Raw genomic sequence first — 16496 nt, 5'->3', positions numbered from 1 at the left:
TATTTTTCCATTCTAAAATATTTGTTTTTATTGGAGCTAATTTTTGTTGTTGTTAATTTTAATTCTTCAGATGCTTTGTTTTTTATTTACTGGTGTATACGTATTTCTGTAATTGGTACTAATAATTTTGTTTTATTATTTTTTGTCTGAGTGTTTGATGTTTATCCTACTGCAACCACCCGACTGACAATCGATTTGGGAACAATTTGAGTAATTTTTTCTTATAGAATTTATTAGGAATTTTCATTGGAATCAACATTGGGTTTCATGTGAAAAAAATTGCATCCAAAATCTTGAAAAAAAAAATGAATTAAAATTTTTTTTTTTAATTTCTTTACAATTTTTTTCGTATTTTTCAATTTATGATTGCAAATATGGTGTCAGTAGGATAATCGGTATGAATCTGTATGGATAAAAATAACGTAGGCATATCTCTATTCCTTGTTCGTTCCTAGAACATTGCGCTAACTTACTAAAGGGTATGTACAAATTCGAATGTTAACTATTCATTTCAAATTGATGGCGATGTGGAAAAATGCAAATGTATTGCAGGTTGAGCCGATTTTTTCATATTTTTTTTTCATCAGATGCAGTTTACATAAAAACTAGCGCCTAAAAACGAGAATGTTTTGATGTTTTTTCTGTATTCAAATTGGCTCAAAAACTTTAAGTCGTTTGCTTTCCCATATTTCTGTGTCTACTAATATTGAATTTTTTTTTTTTTGCTTCATTTTTTTTCTTTGTTTTCAATGTTTTATTAGTTTTGCTAGCGATTTAACTTTACAATATAATCAATTGAAATAAAAATTGGTGGGCACAATAAAAAGCCCGTCACTATATATACGTATATTAATATATAAATAATATGAAGAAAAAAAATACCAAAATGGATCCATTTACACAAATTCACTTTCATGATAACACTACGTTTATTTCATTCATTTAATAAAATGTTTTTGTTCTTTTTGGAAGAGTTGAAACATTAATATTGAGTTTTTCCATTTAAACACAAATGATCTAGGGGCATTTCTCACGAAAAGAATGAATGAATTCTTATAAATTTTGAAAAATTCCTTCCATTTGGTCCGATTCGATCAATTTTCATCAATTCGTGTAAAAAAATGTTCATTTACACTGAACTTGTGTTCTGGAAGTGGGTTTTGGTGGATCTCAAGGATTGTCCAGAACTGCTCCCGGTTCTGGAAGTGGATCTTCAGGATGGGCCAGGGCATTGTCAAACCGGATCTGGTCCATCCTGAGGATCCACCAAAACCCACTTCCAGAATCGGGAGCAGTTCTGAACGAACCTTGAGATCCACTAAAACCCACTTCCAGAACACTTTTATTCAAGCAATATCGTCATTTCAGTACATTTTCTTACAATTTCAATAAAAAAGAAAAAATAATAGACATTTTTGCACATTTGCTCAAATTGTTTGTGTGAGAAATGCCCCTAGCAAATGATTGCCGTCAAAAAGACATAGAATTTCGTGTGAGTGTCAACAAGTTGTGAGAGTCTCAATTTCACAGCGAATGACATTTGACTTGTAATTTTAATAATAATTTTGTTATCAGATTTAACTTTGTGAGCAAATAACAGTTATTCAGTGTTCAACATAATTCTGAAAAATGTCTCTAAACTTGGCGAATGCTAATTGAAACGATAAAAAAACACAACATCATCCAATTGCAATAATTTTCAATAAGTGATTTTTTTTCTTCGTCAAACAATTTGTGTTTTCCCCACCATTGAAAACACTATATTCGTAATGTGTGTATTTGTCTCTGTTTTATTTTTTACCAATGTCATTACAATTTCCTATCAAATAAGTTTTGTTTGATTAATAAAATTAAAGGTATTATGTTTTAGTTTGTTTTGCATAGGTATTGTTGTTGTTGTTGTTGTTTTTTTACTCTCATTTAATTAATAAAATGTCATAAGTCGTTGGTTTTCCATGTTCGGTTCCGGTACGTCGCCATGCATTGAGCAATTACCACCGTTTGGGTTTGAAACACATGCCGACGCTCGCGCCCGACGATACAATGCAAAATGGATAGCGTTGTTCCCCAACCGGTGCGGTTGAAATGTACACGTTTTAATAATCGTAATATATTATTAAAGTGTTAACAAATATTTGAGCTAATTGCATTAATTTCTAGACTCTATGACACTTTCTGTTTAAACATAGTTCATAATGATCGGTAAGTGGTTTGAACCATTTTTGTTTGAATAGTTTCTAATTTTAAATGTACTTCTCTCGCCATTCTAATGTAATTGCGTTTTGATTTTTTTTTTTGTATTTCTCTCATGTTTGTTTGCTTTTGTGTGTTTGTGTTAGTTAGTTTAACCTGCATCAGACCATACAAAACATCCTTCTTAGTTTCGCATTCATAATAATGCTAAAATCGTTATCGTAAATTCAAATATATTTTTTTTAACCATTTTTTTGTTTTTTTTTTGTTTTTTCTTTGTATGTACACAAAATAATTCAGTTTTTTTTTCTTCTCTTTTATCTGCGATCAATTGGTTGTTTTTGTTTTGTTTTATTGACTAGTAAATGTTAACTCTTCATCTTAAAATATCTCTCGATATATTTAATTTGTATTTATTTATTTTTTCTGTTTCCTTTCATTATTCCTTCGCCATATTCTTCTGTTTTTGGCATCGATTTTGTTTTTTTTTGTGTGTTAGTTTTATTATTTTATTAGAAAATTCATCTATTTTCTTTGTAGCTAATTTCATTTTGGCTAATTGGTTCGACAAATCTACGGGTATGTCTTTTGAAGTTTAAGGTTCGAATTCAAAGGACCATCTATTGTTCGTATTCGCTGTTCTGCGAGATCTGATAAAAACGACTATTATTTCAAGCACATAGAAATTGGTTGAGGAACTTTAACTGGCAACTGCTTTACATACATACAATACATATACGGTATTAATATTAGAATACATATATAAAAAAGGGAGATTCTTGTTCATGGCATTGTCGTCATGGTGTGCCTTCTGTCAAATGAACTGACTCATTCAACTTTCATCCGAGCAATGAATTGCAATTGAACAATTTTATTATATATTACGTGTGTGTGCGAAGATAGATTCAGTCGACGGTCTAAATACAGTGCGTTTGATTCTATTCTATGTTAGGAATTTTTTTTTCTTTGGTTCGTTTTTTTTCTTCCTATTACTTTGGAGGTCAAAGAAGGCTCTTCGCAATCCATTGAGTGAAACAATGGCGATCAGTATCAAAAACTAAAGTGACACAAAATCAGACACACCATATTTCATGGTTGTTTTATGAACAGTTTTCATCAGATGAAAACGGAATTGTCAGAGTTAGCGAAGTCTTCTCCATACGAAATAATGAATGAAAAAAAAATCAATGAGACAAGCAGAAAAAAAAGCACAACGAAAACTTTTAGAGAAATTGAGCGCGCGTATGCAGTGTGTACAACTGTACATTATCGATGCGGAAATAGCGAATATTTCGAAATGTAACCGAATATCTTCTTGTATAAATTACCGATATTTCCGAATTGCTTGTTTGAAAACGGAACGTAAATAGAAGTAAAACTCAAACACAATGATTAATGATCGCAGTTGAAAAATGGGCAATGATATAATGTCTTGTTGTTGTTTTGTGTGTATGTGTTTGTTTGGATTTTATTTTTGGCAATGGTTCGGCTGCATAAAATTCTAGCATGAATGTCTAAGGATAAGCCGAATTAGTGAATTGGTAAATTTTTTCTTCTTTTTTTCTCTCTATTTGTTTGTCACTTCGTTTTTTTCTCTTGTCCGGGTGAATTCCGCTTAAACCCATTGAATGGATTGTGTTTAATTATGATTCGTTTTTTTCTCTCGTCTTCATCTTTTTCTTTTTTGTGGTTTGTTTTTGTGTTCTCATACGTTTCCGTGTTTAGAATAATAACGCTTGGTTTGCTAAAAGTTTGGAGTTTTAATTTACAAATTGAGATAATAATTGTGTGATGATTGGTGTGTATGCGTATTCCATTTTCACTCTCATTCTAAATGGGTTTTTTTCTTCTCTTTTTCATTCATTATTATCGATTTATGTCAACAGCGTCCAAAAAGTGTGCCTCGACTGGGCTTCTGCTCATTTAACACAGAACGCACAATGCAATTTAAGATTTCAAAGATCTATTTTTTTCTCGTCGCATTTATTTTCCGGCTAAATTTCCGTTCAATTTTTCGAAAATGCAAGTGACTTTCATGAATTTCCCGTTCAACGTAAAATTACATTCAATTCGCAATAACAAATTTCGTAGGTTTGCAATCACACATAATTTTGTTCGTTCGTTTGTTGTTGGTGCGACACCCCCAACCCGATCTATTCGTTCGCTCGATTCGGAGCGCTCTCTCGGCTTTGTCCGGGAGTACGTTGAGAAAATGATATCATCACGTTAATGTAAATGAATTCTAGTGTCCGCGGACAGTATCATGAAATCAACAGAATTAAATGGAAAGTAAGAAAGTAAGTAATATTAAAATTATGCTGTCATGATGATGTCTTCTTACACATTGATTACACAATTTAGTTTAATGTTGGGCCGTTTTTTCTCATCATTTTTCTTCTTCTTCTTTTACTTCTACTTCGTGTTTTTCACTATGCTCACGCTCTCTATCTAGCTGCTGCTGGTGCAATGGTTGCAATTTTGTGCGCGAACTTTGTTATTGCTGTGCCACCAAATGCGAATGGCATGCCAGGAAAAGAAAAATAATGGCTATAACACAGCACAGAGCAGAAGCGAAGCACACACATTTTTGCTGCATTTTTTTTGTCAACAAAGCAACTTCTTCTTCTTCTTCGTCGTCATCTATCTACGACGGCAGAGAAAAAAAATTGGTTGCAAGCAAAGGGCAATGATTCGTTTTACAATTTGTGCGAAGCGTATGCGGGATTTCTATCTCTCTCTTTCTCTTTGCCTCAATTTACAAAGCTTTAGGTGGCATCACACACAAAGCATGCTTAAAATTAATTCTCTGTGTCGTTGTCGGGGTTCCTAAATCCTCCATATAAACATCTTCCAATGAATCATCCCATTTGACATTATGGAAAATGACGCACATGACCCAATTCTGATCGAGAAATTTGGTGCAAAATCGACGAGCTTCGCTAGAGTAAATAATCGATCATATACCTCACACCAATTCCATTCACATTTATTGCGGTCTCTAATTTCTCAACACATTCGCACACACAGACATACATTCAACGAAGAAAAAAAAAAGAGATAAAACCACCCGACCAACCTTTCGTCATTCATCACATTGAACCAGAATTGCCGCATCAAACAATCGAAATATGCAACAATAACAATTAAACGAAACACTCCGTAAACAAAATGGAAAAGTTTGTGGCCGCCTAAACATAACTTCAGAAGAATTTTCAACACGAAATGAGAAAAAAAAACTGCATTAAACAAAAACTAAAGGTAGTGTACTCGAATACCTGAAACCGTTCACCAATAAAATCGCAACGAAAACAACTTTTTTTTTCTCTCTCTCTCGTTTGCTTCGACCATTTCATTTTCGGCGGCCATGCCATCCCCATCTTTGCTTTGTAAGCAATGCTCACACATATTTCTGTACCGTAAAGTTTTCGTGATGAAAGAAAACTTTTGGAAAAAAAGATGAAGCAATGAGAAATGAAAAAAAAATAAATAAATGCAAACAACCGAAGAAAAAAAAGTAACGAGCCAAACATAAAGTTTTATTGTGTGAAAGCACAATTTGGTTAAAAAGACCAACTCGAACCGGTTCTCGAGCTTGAAACGGCCAATATGAGGAAATTGTCTATCAGCGAACGATGAACATCACCGAGAGCGAAATAGCAACAAAAAAGGGAAGATGTGTATGCGGCTCTAAAACTGAAATAAAGTTTAGAACAAAATCGTTTTAAATTAAGAGCAGAACAATGTGTTTTGCGATGGGTCAACGCGGTTTATTGGACTTTTGCTACCGTACTCTATTTTTTTTTCTTCATTTTCTCAAGAACAAACTCCCATGATCTGCCGCAAACACATTTGGTTGCCACAAGCTGGCGGTTATTAATTTTATGCAATCAAAGCAATTATTATACATCTGTTTTGCTCACGGCCGCTCAGTAATTAAAAATCTAATGGCAACGTGATTTTATTCCCTATGATTTTTTATTCACTCCCGCAACATTCTCGTTATAATTGCGTACTGTTTACGCTTGTGACTCTCAAGAGTGTGCTCCGATCGAGAAATTGCGTTTAATGAGTGGGAAAACGCATGTTTAGACTGAAGAGCTAAACATCCATTTTATTAGGAACAGGAACAAATAACAACAACAAGTTGCACAGAGCATAGCAAATGCAACTTCTGTCCCGATTACAAAACACTGTCTCAAACCTTGTGTCGCAACTCATTCACTCAAATCAAAGAGCATTACACTCATAGGCAAACATTTGGCCGCATGTATATGTCAATCGCTTTTCACTTCGTGGAAGCATGTGTGTATGTGTTGTGAGAATGGGTATACGAAAATGTGCTTCGAGTGGTCGCACTACTCTGCACCGCCAGTGAATGTCTCCTCGCTGTGTGTTTGTGTATTTTTTTCATGACTTTTTGATCATACACAAGTGTGCTACACATGTGAGATTTGACCGACATCGAAAGTAAAGCACTAAATTTAAGTTGTCTCTGCATTTTTCCGTGTCCCAGATAATTATCCGCCGAACTATTCTTGAAGTCGAAATTAAAAGAGACGACAACTCGCAAAAAATATTCCGATTTTATTATTGCACACTCTTTCGCTTTTCCGTCACTTCAGCACCGACAACGGCATAAGCAGCAGCTTATCTATAGAGAGTCCCGAATTTTAACGCGAAAAACAAATTTTTCGTACCATCTTACATAACACGAAACGTCGCAATACTTTTCATTTTCATCCCGACAAACTGAATTTATGCGATCAAATTCAACATTTCGATGGCTTCTTGAACAACATGGCATTATTTTGTTGCGCTTAGCAGTGAAACTTATAAATTTTTCAGGCGTTTTTATTCCCGCTTCAAATATTGTTCTTGTAATTGCAGTAGTATATAAATGCTTGCACATGAGATTTTTCAATTTCGGGATTATTATGTACAAAAATGTCGAAATCCACCAAAAATCCGCCCGCCCTCTCATTTGTTCGTTCGTTCGTTCGTGTACGCTTCCACCTCCCAAATGAAAAATGCATCGCGTCCACAGAAGCAGACCAAGAACAACGTCGTTGCTTGCTTGAGAAAACCAAAACGAACAAAGCAACTTGCGAAAACTTTTGCAAATACTTGAAATTTCCTGTCTGCAGCGAAAGAGGAAACATCAAGAAAAGCCGAGCACTTATATTTTTAAAATGTCATTTACGTAACAAATTGCACGACCAAAATTCAACTTGATGCAGCTCCAAATTCAATGACTCTCTCTCTCTCTCTATCTCTCTCTCTCTCTCTCTCTATCTCTCTCTCTCTCTCTCTCTCTCTTGCCCTCGCTCTTCCTTTCTCACTATCTTTTTCTCACATGCCGAAACCGGTCCAAACGATTGAATATAGCTAACGCGTGGCGAGAAACAGTACATGCATGCGTGATGCTGTTGTAGTTGTTGTTGGTCGATGGTGTTTCGTCGTTTGAATTGTTGTTGTTTTTAAGAGTTTTCTTGATTCTACTGTTATTTCTTGTTAATTTATTATATTCGTTGGAAAATGGTGTAATATTAAATACATTATTATGTTAGTAGTCGAATTCATCGCCGCTGATCGTTTTCATCAGTCAAATATACTCAAATTGAGGCACTCATTTCGAACCATGATTAACAAATACGGATGCACAATTTTTTTGTTCTCAGTTCATTCGCTATTCCTTAGGGGTTATTTTCTTCTCTGTTCTCCACTTGTTATCTATTTCTTTTTTTTTGTACAGTACACATCATAAAATAAAAAATAATTTCACACAGTCTAAAAGGTATCGCTCTCACTGAGCGGTGCACACAATGTAAACGGTCCTTCGTTACTTAGTATTGTATTTCCATTAGCCGAACAGCGGAACATTTTGTCTTGCAATAAAACTGCAATATCTTCATTTTTTTTAAATATATTTTCTGGTGAATGGTTGGTTTTATGTGTATATATTTTCTTTTTACTCTTCCATTTACGAACTCTTCTATCGTCTCTAACATTCGTGGCATGGAAGCGAATCTCTTGCACTCTTGCCGATCCGACCGAAGGGGAAAAAATATACCTACGTATTTTTTTTTTGTCGTTCGCTCTTTCTCAGAAGGACCGCGCCGTACCGAAAGTGTATGCTTCAGTTAATAATCATAATAAACGGTAATAAATATACGGATCTCATCAGAATGAAATCATCGTTATTGTTCAGGACAGCGACCGACTGGAGCCGCACCCGGCTCATATTCAGAACATTTCCGATCAATTGGTATTCTATCATCGTATAGTGTGGGAGCTTGTAGTATGATTCCAGCTGTGCCCGCTAAAACCGCTAACGTGAATATCCATAAAAATAACCGATCCAACACCATGGCTACGTATTTCCAATCCTCCTAACGAAGATGAAAAGAAAAACAAATATAAAAACAGAGAGAAAAAATATGAAAGAGGCAATTTTTCCATGACATTCAGCTCGAAAGATATGCCAGAACCGCAGAGAGCATGGAGTGTGCTCCTTACGAGTCGAGTCAAATGAAATACCTTGATCTGAAAGTAGAAGAGAAAGAAAAACCGGTACAAGATAAATGTTTGATGAGCAAAACGTAAGAAAACAGAAGAGAAGAAAAAAAACATATAATCTTTGTGCTGGATTCGGAATTCGACGTGGCTGTATATGTGTGCGATTTTTTCTTCTTTCTCCATCATTTTACACATTGAGATTGGGTGAGTCAAGCGTGCGATTTGATTTTCAAAGCTCACTTTCACAGGTACTCATAACCAATTGAAACAAGAGAGTAAAAAAGTGGTTGCACCGAGTGAAGAAAAATATATATCAAAATAAAGATAGTTTTCACGCCTTCCCTCATTTTCGTTTTTCTTTTTTTTTCCTTCATTGCACTCACTATACACCACCTGTACGTTATGTAATAGTGTAAGGCAAATGTAACCAATGCTTATGGATTACGTTCCTTTTTTCTAAAGCATTGCCTCATTCATAGTACTGTAAATGCGATGGTTGCGATTTTGAAAAGGTGGTAAACCATGGATCGTAAGAAAAGTTTGCTTTCGTAGCATAAACTAGTCGCAAATGAAAATAAAAGCGGAGCATGGAAAAAAGTGACAACGAAAGCAGAAGAATGAACGATTCGCGTGCAAATGTTGAGGGAAAAAACGCGAATCGAAGCGCACGCCATTCAGAGAGAGAGAGAGAGAATAGCAACTACTGGGGCAGCCGCGTTCGAAGCGTACACAGTGTGTACTACACACACTAAAAAGCAATTCCACTTTTTTTCGAGCTTACGTACATTGTTTTCAAAAGAAAATTGAAACTTTGTCGCTCAACAACATGAGCTTGACACTTGGTGGCCAGCACTTGCGGTGTGGCCACCGACTTTCACTGTTGTGCTGTTTTCCTTTTACTACCGTTTTCGGTTTAGCCAATTTAGAAAATCAAAAGCGACCTTTTGATGAAAGTGGCTCATCAAGGTGAAAAAAGAATATTGTTCCTTTTTTTGCGTCCTGTTCCTTTTCGTCTGACCGTATTGGATTTTACCTTTTCGTCGCCGTGGCTTTTTTCTCTTTCGGAGGGGGACCAACACAAAAACAATTGAAATTTGTTGCTATTTTGAATATTTCATGTTGCGGTTATTTTCTTACCTTTGTTGAATCCTCCAGTAATTTTGTGTGTTCAGCAATAAATCGTACACAGAAGCAGCTGCGATGGATTTCTGGTGGGCATTTTGAGTGTGAAAAGGCTGGATTATTAATAATTGGACTTTTAATGCCACCAGAAGCATTATCAATATCCGGCATATTTGATAAATCGTCTGACTCGGACTGAGGCATCGGCATGGAACCGTGAATTTGACAACTCCCAAACGGTCCGGATCTGCTTAAGCTGCTTAGCCATCGTGTCGTCGGTTTCCAACAATTATTATTCGGCCATAGTTAGTGTGTCATTGCCATGCAAACCGCAACACCATCCAGCCATTCACCGATTTTTCGTTGTTGTTATTGTAGTTTTTGGGGGCAGGCGAGGGGAAAAGAGAACGGAAAGAACGATTAATTTATGATTAGAAAAGTGCCAAATGAGAGCACAGCAATTATAACATTAACACAGCACTTTTTTCATTCTTTCTTCTTATGAAACATGCAAGAAAGAAATGTTTATCTCGAATAGTAGAAAGAAACTGAAAAAAAGTAGGAAAAAGAGAGAGAGAGAGAGAGAGAGAGAGAGAGAGAGAAGGAGGGAGAAGAAAACAGAGAGAAAAGGAAAAGAAGGATTAAGAAAAGTGAAATTACCTTGTTGGTGTTAAATCATCCTTAGAATGTGCTCGACTGAATTGCGAGCTTTGTTCCAAATGTGTTGTTGAATAATATGGATAAAAGCATACATGCGAATCGCCAAGCAATTTTCGGCTGTAAAAACAAATAAATTCAATTCTAATGGATTACCAAAGTGCACCGATACAATAGATATGGCGGATTAAAAAACGAATGAAAACAATTGAAAATGCCATAAATAACCAAAATGCAGAGACAAAAGCAATGCACACAAAATTTTATAGGAATTGAGAAAAACGAAGAAAAAAAAACGGATGATTGGAACGGAGGAGAAAAAGAGAGATAGATAGAGAGATTGAAAACAAAAAGAGAATTGGAGAAATGGACAAATAAATGGCAATGACAATGAACGAATTAAATCCGAACAAAATCCAGAGAGTTGTGTTGCAGAGAACGAGATGTGCAATGAATGTATCGAATCAATTAAAATCAATTATTTACCTGGTTTCGAAATTGTACTGCGGTCGTTTGATAAACAACAATTTCGGTAAAAAGTTTATGAACACTTTTTTTACCCACGGCGCCATCCTATACGTACAGATATACGTTTACATTTTCGATATGTTAGAATCATGTTATTGCCCAACATATTGTTATGTTGGGATGGTTTTTAACTTAACAACGTTAAGATTTTGCACAATAATTACATGTTATCTTACGAATTCTGTTTGAAATTTTCTTAACAATCAAAAGACGAATTCACACATAATTCGTAAGATATCATTCCGATATGTTGATAACATAATGGGACGTTATGTGTTAAATTACACCAAAAATATCGCCGTTATTATTATGTTATTAAGTATAGTTAATAATATATTATTGCGGTTAAATCTGTACCTATGCGTTTGAGGTGATCGAAAATGAACGTTGAGCACTACCACTGTGACACAAATGCTGCAGCATCATAAATACATCCGATTGAACGACAACAACGACAGCCGACGGGCGACCAACGGAGCAATTTCCCATTGCAAAGCCATATTCAGCAAATGAAATGAGCACATTTCACACAAGCGATGTAGACAGACATAAATACAGAGAGATAGAGAACACAAAAAAAATATGATCCGTTTGAAAATTTACAATCAAATACAGATGTGATTTTCGTTCGTTTTATGCAAAATGTTTTTTTTTTCAGATTTTGTTTGCGGCTGTCATTGTTTTTGTTGGTTTCTTTGGCAATAAAAAAAATACGAAGCTGTCCATGTTGCGAGATTGTTTTAATGTGAAAGATAAGTGGAGGAATTTGGTGGTCCAACGACGACAACGACAACGTCAGCGACGAAAGCAACCATAACAAAAACAAAACCAAAAAAAATGTCATGTTAAATAAACACCAAAACAATACAGTGAATTTAGTTCATTTATCATCGAGAATTATCTTATGGGACAGTGAAAAAGTATTTGTTTCCCCTGCCTGTCACTTTTGTTTTAGTTTTGTTGTTGTTACTGTTGTTGCTGTTTCTGTTACTGCTGTTGTACACATCGCCTCTCCTGGCTTCTAATCCGGCTATCTCCCTTTTTTTTCGAACGCAGATAATATGACAATAGAAAGTGCAATTCATTTATTTCGTCTTTCGGCGCATCGAGCTTTCAATTCGAATGGTGTGGGTGCAAAAGAGCGAATAATAGCGGCATCATTGAGTCTGAAGTGTTAACAGGAATGACAGCTGAAGAGGTGACAAAAGGAACAAACGAACGAATCAGCGAACAGCAGGCAATGTGGAAGAGTCCCAGAGACAGAAAAAGGGCCACCGCACAAGAAATCACTTGTACCGAGAAGCCATCCGTAAGAAATTGTGGAAATTTGTCCCAGTTGAATTGAATGCGCTGTGAATCAGTACTGTATCGACTACGATTCAACACAATTTCAAAATCTATGCAGAACACAGTATCTCTCTCCCTTGTATCTGGATGGGACGATGAGTTGTCAGGCAAGAGAAAGTGACTCTCTTTTTTGTCGCATGTTGATGTTTCGGACAAACGGAGGGTGCTTCATTTTCCTTTTTCGGTTTTTGTTTCACTTTTTCTATTCTCGGTTATCTTGTGTTTTCTCCATCCCAATATGGTTGCAGTAATAACTATAACAATCGTACGTGAACGTATTGGAAATGGTGTTTTTTTTACCACACTGTTTTTAGTGGATATATTTGCGTAGATTGTGTTTGTGTGTTGTTTGAGAGTGCTGTGAGCGTTCGCTTTCTCGCTAGTGTTGTGTGCTGATTGTGAGTTTGGGATACACAATTTTTGTTGTGGATGGTTTACCATTGTTTTGCTAGCTCTAGCGAAACGTGCCCAATGAATGTGTGTGTGCAGATATATCTCGAAGATGCCAGCAAATAGTATTTCATAGCAGGATGGATAAATTGTTGCAACGCTTGGCTGATTACACATTCTATTTAATTCACGAATCGCCGAAAATAGCTGGATATTCTGCGTGAATGTGTTTGGGATAAGAAGCGAACGACGAGAGTGGGAGAAAGATGACAGAGCGGGCAAAGAGAACGGAACACAAACGAAATGAATAAGAAGCATCGAGCGCATTCCCTCGTCGTTGCCAAACTAAAATTAATTTGTGCGCCAACCTTAATGGCAAAGTTAATAGATATTTGTTCCACTTGGCTAGGTAAATATTATTTTTAAATGTTAGCTGCAGCAACATTGAAGATTCAAATAAATGAATTGGGCCGGTTGTTTTCTTGATTTATAGCTTTCAACGTCGAGCGTACGGTTTGTCGTTATTGCCGGTTGGTTTATTTGTGTATTTGTGATCTATGATGAAATGCGTTTCTCACGTGCTCACAACTGACGTGAGAACCCGGTTATCATATCACACAAAATGGTGGCAAGCTTGATTTGTCGTTCAACAGCGATCTGAACGTGTTATCTAATCAGAATCCACACACACACACTACGTTGTAATGATGAAAATTGCGATTTTTCCGTCTCTACTTCGCGCGACATGGTTTTTTTTATTGCTCTCATCGCACATAATAATATATGTAATTTATTACGATGGGCAAAATGATGCGCGCACGAAACGAAATTGGAAGAGCGAGAGGAGGAGGGGATGAACAAAGTAACAATTGTATATGATTTGCCGTGTAATTTTATAAAAGGCCACACACAACATACACAAAAGAGACGAGCACAAGCTATGAATTTTATCGTGCATCGAATTTTTCTCTATGCCTTATACAGCTTTGGCCTGAGTTCGCTTCAATTTTTTCTTGTTCATTCGTATTATGTGTATTGCCGGAGTGTGTTTGCTGGCTTTTGTCTCTCAGTCGCAGAGCTTTTAGCCATAATTTTTGATGATTCGCAAATGCAGGCCACGTTCGATGGATTCACCTCATTGAGAAAAGTTTCATATTTGCCTTCCGTGACATTTACTCATTTTTCCTTTGCTTTTCTTCTTCGTCGCTGCTTTATTTCAACGCCGCACACCACTCACATAACTAGTTTTATTTTTGGCTTCTCTCTCTCCCTCTCGGTTCATTTCGTGTATCTATCTGAAACCGGCTTGCAACGAAATATAGTGAAAATTGTCTTGAGCATGAACTACACAACGGCGACCGAAATATTAATAAGGCAACAATTCGGGCGCACGTTTTGTTTAAGCTCAAATTTGGAAAATTGAACTTTTATCAGTTTACATTTTGAAACATCGAAATCTGATTACATTCGATGGATACATTTTAACGACATTTCGGTGTATTCCAATTGAAATCTGATTATTTAAACGGAAGCCGAAGCTCGATAGCAGCTGCAGGGGGAATAATTGCAACCCGGTTCATTGTACATTGTACATTCATGCACATCGATATTCATGCACATAAAAAACCGTAAACTTTGTAGTGTGAAACTCTCGTCTGCACCCAAGCTGCTGCTGTTACACACGCGACGCGCGACAACAACAATGCACAGGATAGATACAGCTAGTAGCAAACAAACAAAAAAAACGTCAAGTGCGATGAACAATATTCAACAGACGCACACAAAAAAGCATTAAATGTCATTTTCGAATATCGCTCAAAGTGATCAACTTATAATTGAAAACGTGGTAATCAATTGCGAAGCCCCAGTCAAACAATCTGGTCCGTATTTCAAAGGAATTATTGTAATCCGTTTAGCGATTTTCATGTTTTGTTTTTGTTTTCTCGCTGGTTTTTTTTCTGGTGATGGTGAGTGTTTCTCTCCTCTGCTGTTTGTCCAACTTAATGGATATTTCAATTTTTATTCAAGTTCTGTTACCTAGACGAATGAAGAAATGAAAAAAAATAAAGAAACTAAGGCGAAACTCATGTTTCACAAGCTCAGCACTTCATATGCCTTGAAGAAGTACAAGAACCACTACACCATCATTGGTTTTTGTTATTTGTCAGCTCTACTTGCATTCAACGATGCAAATTGCACTTGCCGTCGAACATTTGTGAAAATTTTCGAATTTAAAGTGGCAGCCGTCATACAGGCACACACACACACACACACACACAAACATAACTTTTGTGCTATGGGTCAATGAATAAATGAATGATCAACAGACGTGCACTAAAGTGAGTCCTTGAGCGTTGAAAAATCATTTGCGTGACGGAAAAACCAATTTAAAATCACACGGAAACTTTTCGCTCGAGCAAAATGGTTGAATTTACCTGATGGAGACAAGGATCATAGCGAATATCAAATATTTTCCCAGCAGAGGAACAACCAGTGATGTTGGCGGTATGATTTCGACAACCAGCAAGAAGAACACGTGGAGACTAATAAGAATCGATATCGAAAGCGTTACCTGCAGATAAGAAAAGATTGGAAAAAACGAGAAGAAAAAAACATCAAGAACAACGTGAGTGAAAAATGTGTGCTGTAAGCTAAACAGACAGCGGCAAAATGTCCGAGAGAAATGACACAAAAGTAGGAACAAAAATTATAAAATAGATGCAAAAAAAATGAAGTACTTCCAAAAAAAAAAAAAAGAATACCTTTCAAAACAACAACGAAAATTTAAGTTTGTCTATGCGGCCCGTGCGAGAATGATGGAAAGAGGGTGCACGAAAGTGGAAAAGTACTTAAAAGTTAAAATCAAGTTGAAGTTATGTTGTCATTTAATGCAAATACTACTGCTAGTAAACGCTTCGCAACAAAAGCAAATGATGAAAGGCGATGAAGAAGAAGTCGATGCAAATGGAACAAATTCAACGAGCAACACGAAGAAAATAAGCAAAAAGAAATGTTTTTCGTTTGAAATATTTCAACGGGAAAAGTACTTACCTTTTCGCCACTATCAGATGGCAAGTAGAACGTTAGCACCGTTAAAAAACTAATGCCCATGCAGGGGATGATTATATTCACAGTGTAGAATAACGTTTTTCGTCGCATCGTTATGTTGAATGTGATGTCTAAGTACGGTTCATCGCAGCATGTGTAGAATTTTTCATTTCTGTGAATGACAAGTTTGTATTTACTTTTCGTTCGTTGTTGTTGTTGTGGTTTTCGTCATTCGAGCTAGGATTTACATGTGAGTGGTCGTATAGCGATCATGTGTCTGTATGTGTAGTATGCGTATTTCTGCGCTCATACATGAATTGAGAGTGAGCTAGTGAAACAGCGTGGCCTGGTCGAATTCCATGAAAATTTATTGTTCGAACCAAGTGGATGTCACGAAGAAAAATGCAATTTCCTTTGCATCGTGAAAAATCTGCTGTGCGAATATTGTTACAAACGACAGAATACCAATGTGAGTGACAGAGAGAAGCAGCAAATAGAAAGAGTGACTCGGAAAAAATGGGTTCAAAATCGTGGCTCTTATTTCCATTCACGTCGTATGTGTATTTTTACATCCGCATAGCTGAATTGGCTTATTATGTTTCACAATTGCTCGTTTCATATTTTTCATAGGTAAAGTTTGTTTTTCTTTCTCTCTCTCTCTCTCTCTCTCTCTCTCTCTCTCTCTCTCTCTCTCT

At 36.1% G+C, this 16496-nt stretch overlaps 1 protein-coding gene across 1 annotated transcript in view; it reads right to left on the bottom strand.

The window, feature by feature from the left end:
• Positions 1-1566: 1566 nt before the first annotated feature.
• Positions 1567-16496, bottom strand: part of LOC129579272 (acetylcholine receptor subunit alpha-like) — an 84901-nt gene continuing 69971 nt past the window's right edge. Inside the window, exons 11-18 of the mRNA XM_055469169.1 lie at positions 15805-15973; positions 15189-15325; positions 11374-11430; positions 10975-11061; positions 10492-10608; positions 9847-10087; positions 8731-8736; positions 1567-8582 (exon numbers count right to left, since the gene is read on the bottom strand). Of these exons, the coding sequence (XP_055325144.1) occupies positions 8391-8582; positions 8731-8736; positions 9847-10087; positions 10492-10608; positions 10975-11061; positions 11374-11430; positions 15189-15325; positions 15805-15973 (1006 nt within the window). The 3' untranslated portion in view covers positions 1567-8390. The remainder of the gene's footprint in view (positions 8583-8730; positions 8737-9846; positions 10088-10491; positions 10609-10974; positions 11062-11373; positions 11431-15188; positions 15326-15804; positions 15974-16496) is intronic.

Source organism: Sitodiplosis mosellana, unplaced genomic scaffold (assembly GCF_009176505.1).
Source record: "Sitodiplosis mosellana isolate CC-2019 unplaced genomic scaffold, AAFC_SMos_1.0 Smas_scaffold_6226, whole genome shotgun sequence".
Classification (NCBI taxonomy): domain Eukaryota; kingdom Metazoa; phylum Arthropoda; class Insecta; order Diptera; family Cecidomyiidae; genus Sitodiplosis; species Sitodiplosis mosellana.
Note: the sequence above shows the minus strand (reverse complement) of the source record. Positions and strands in the feature narration are given on the sequence as shown.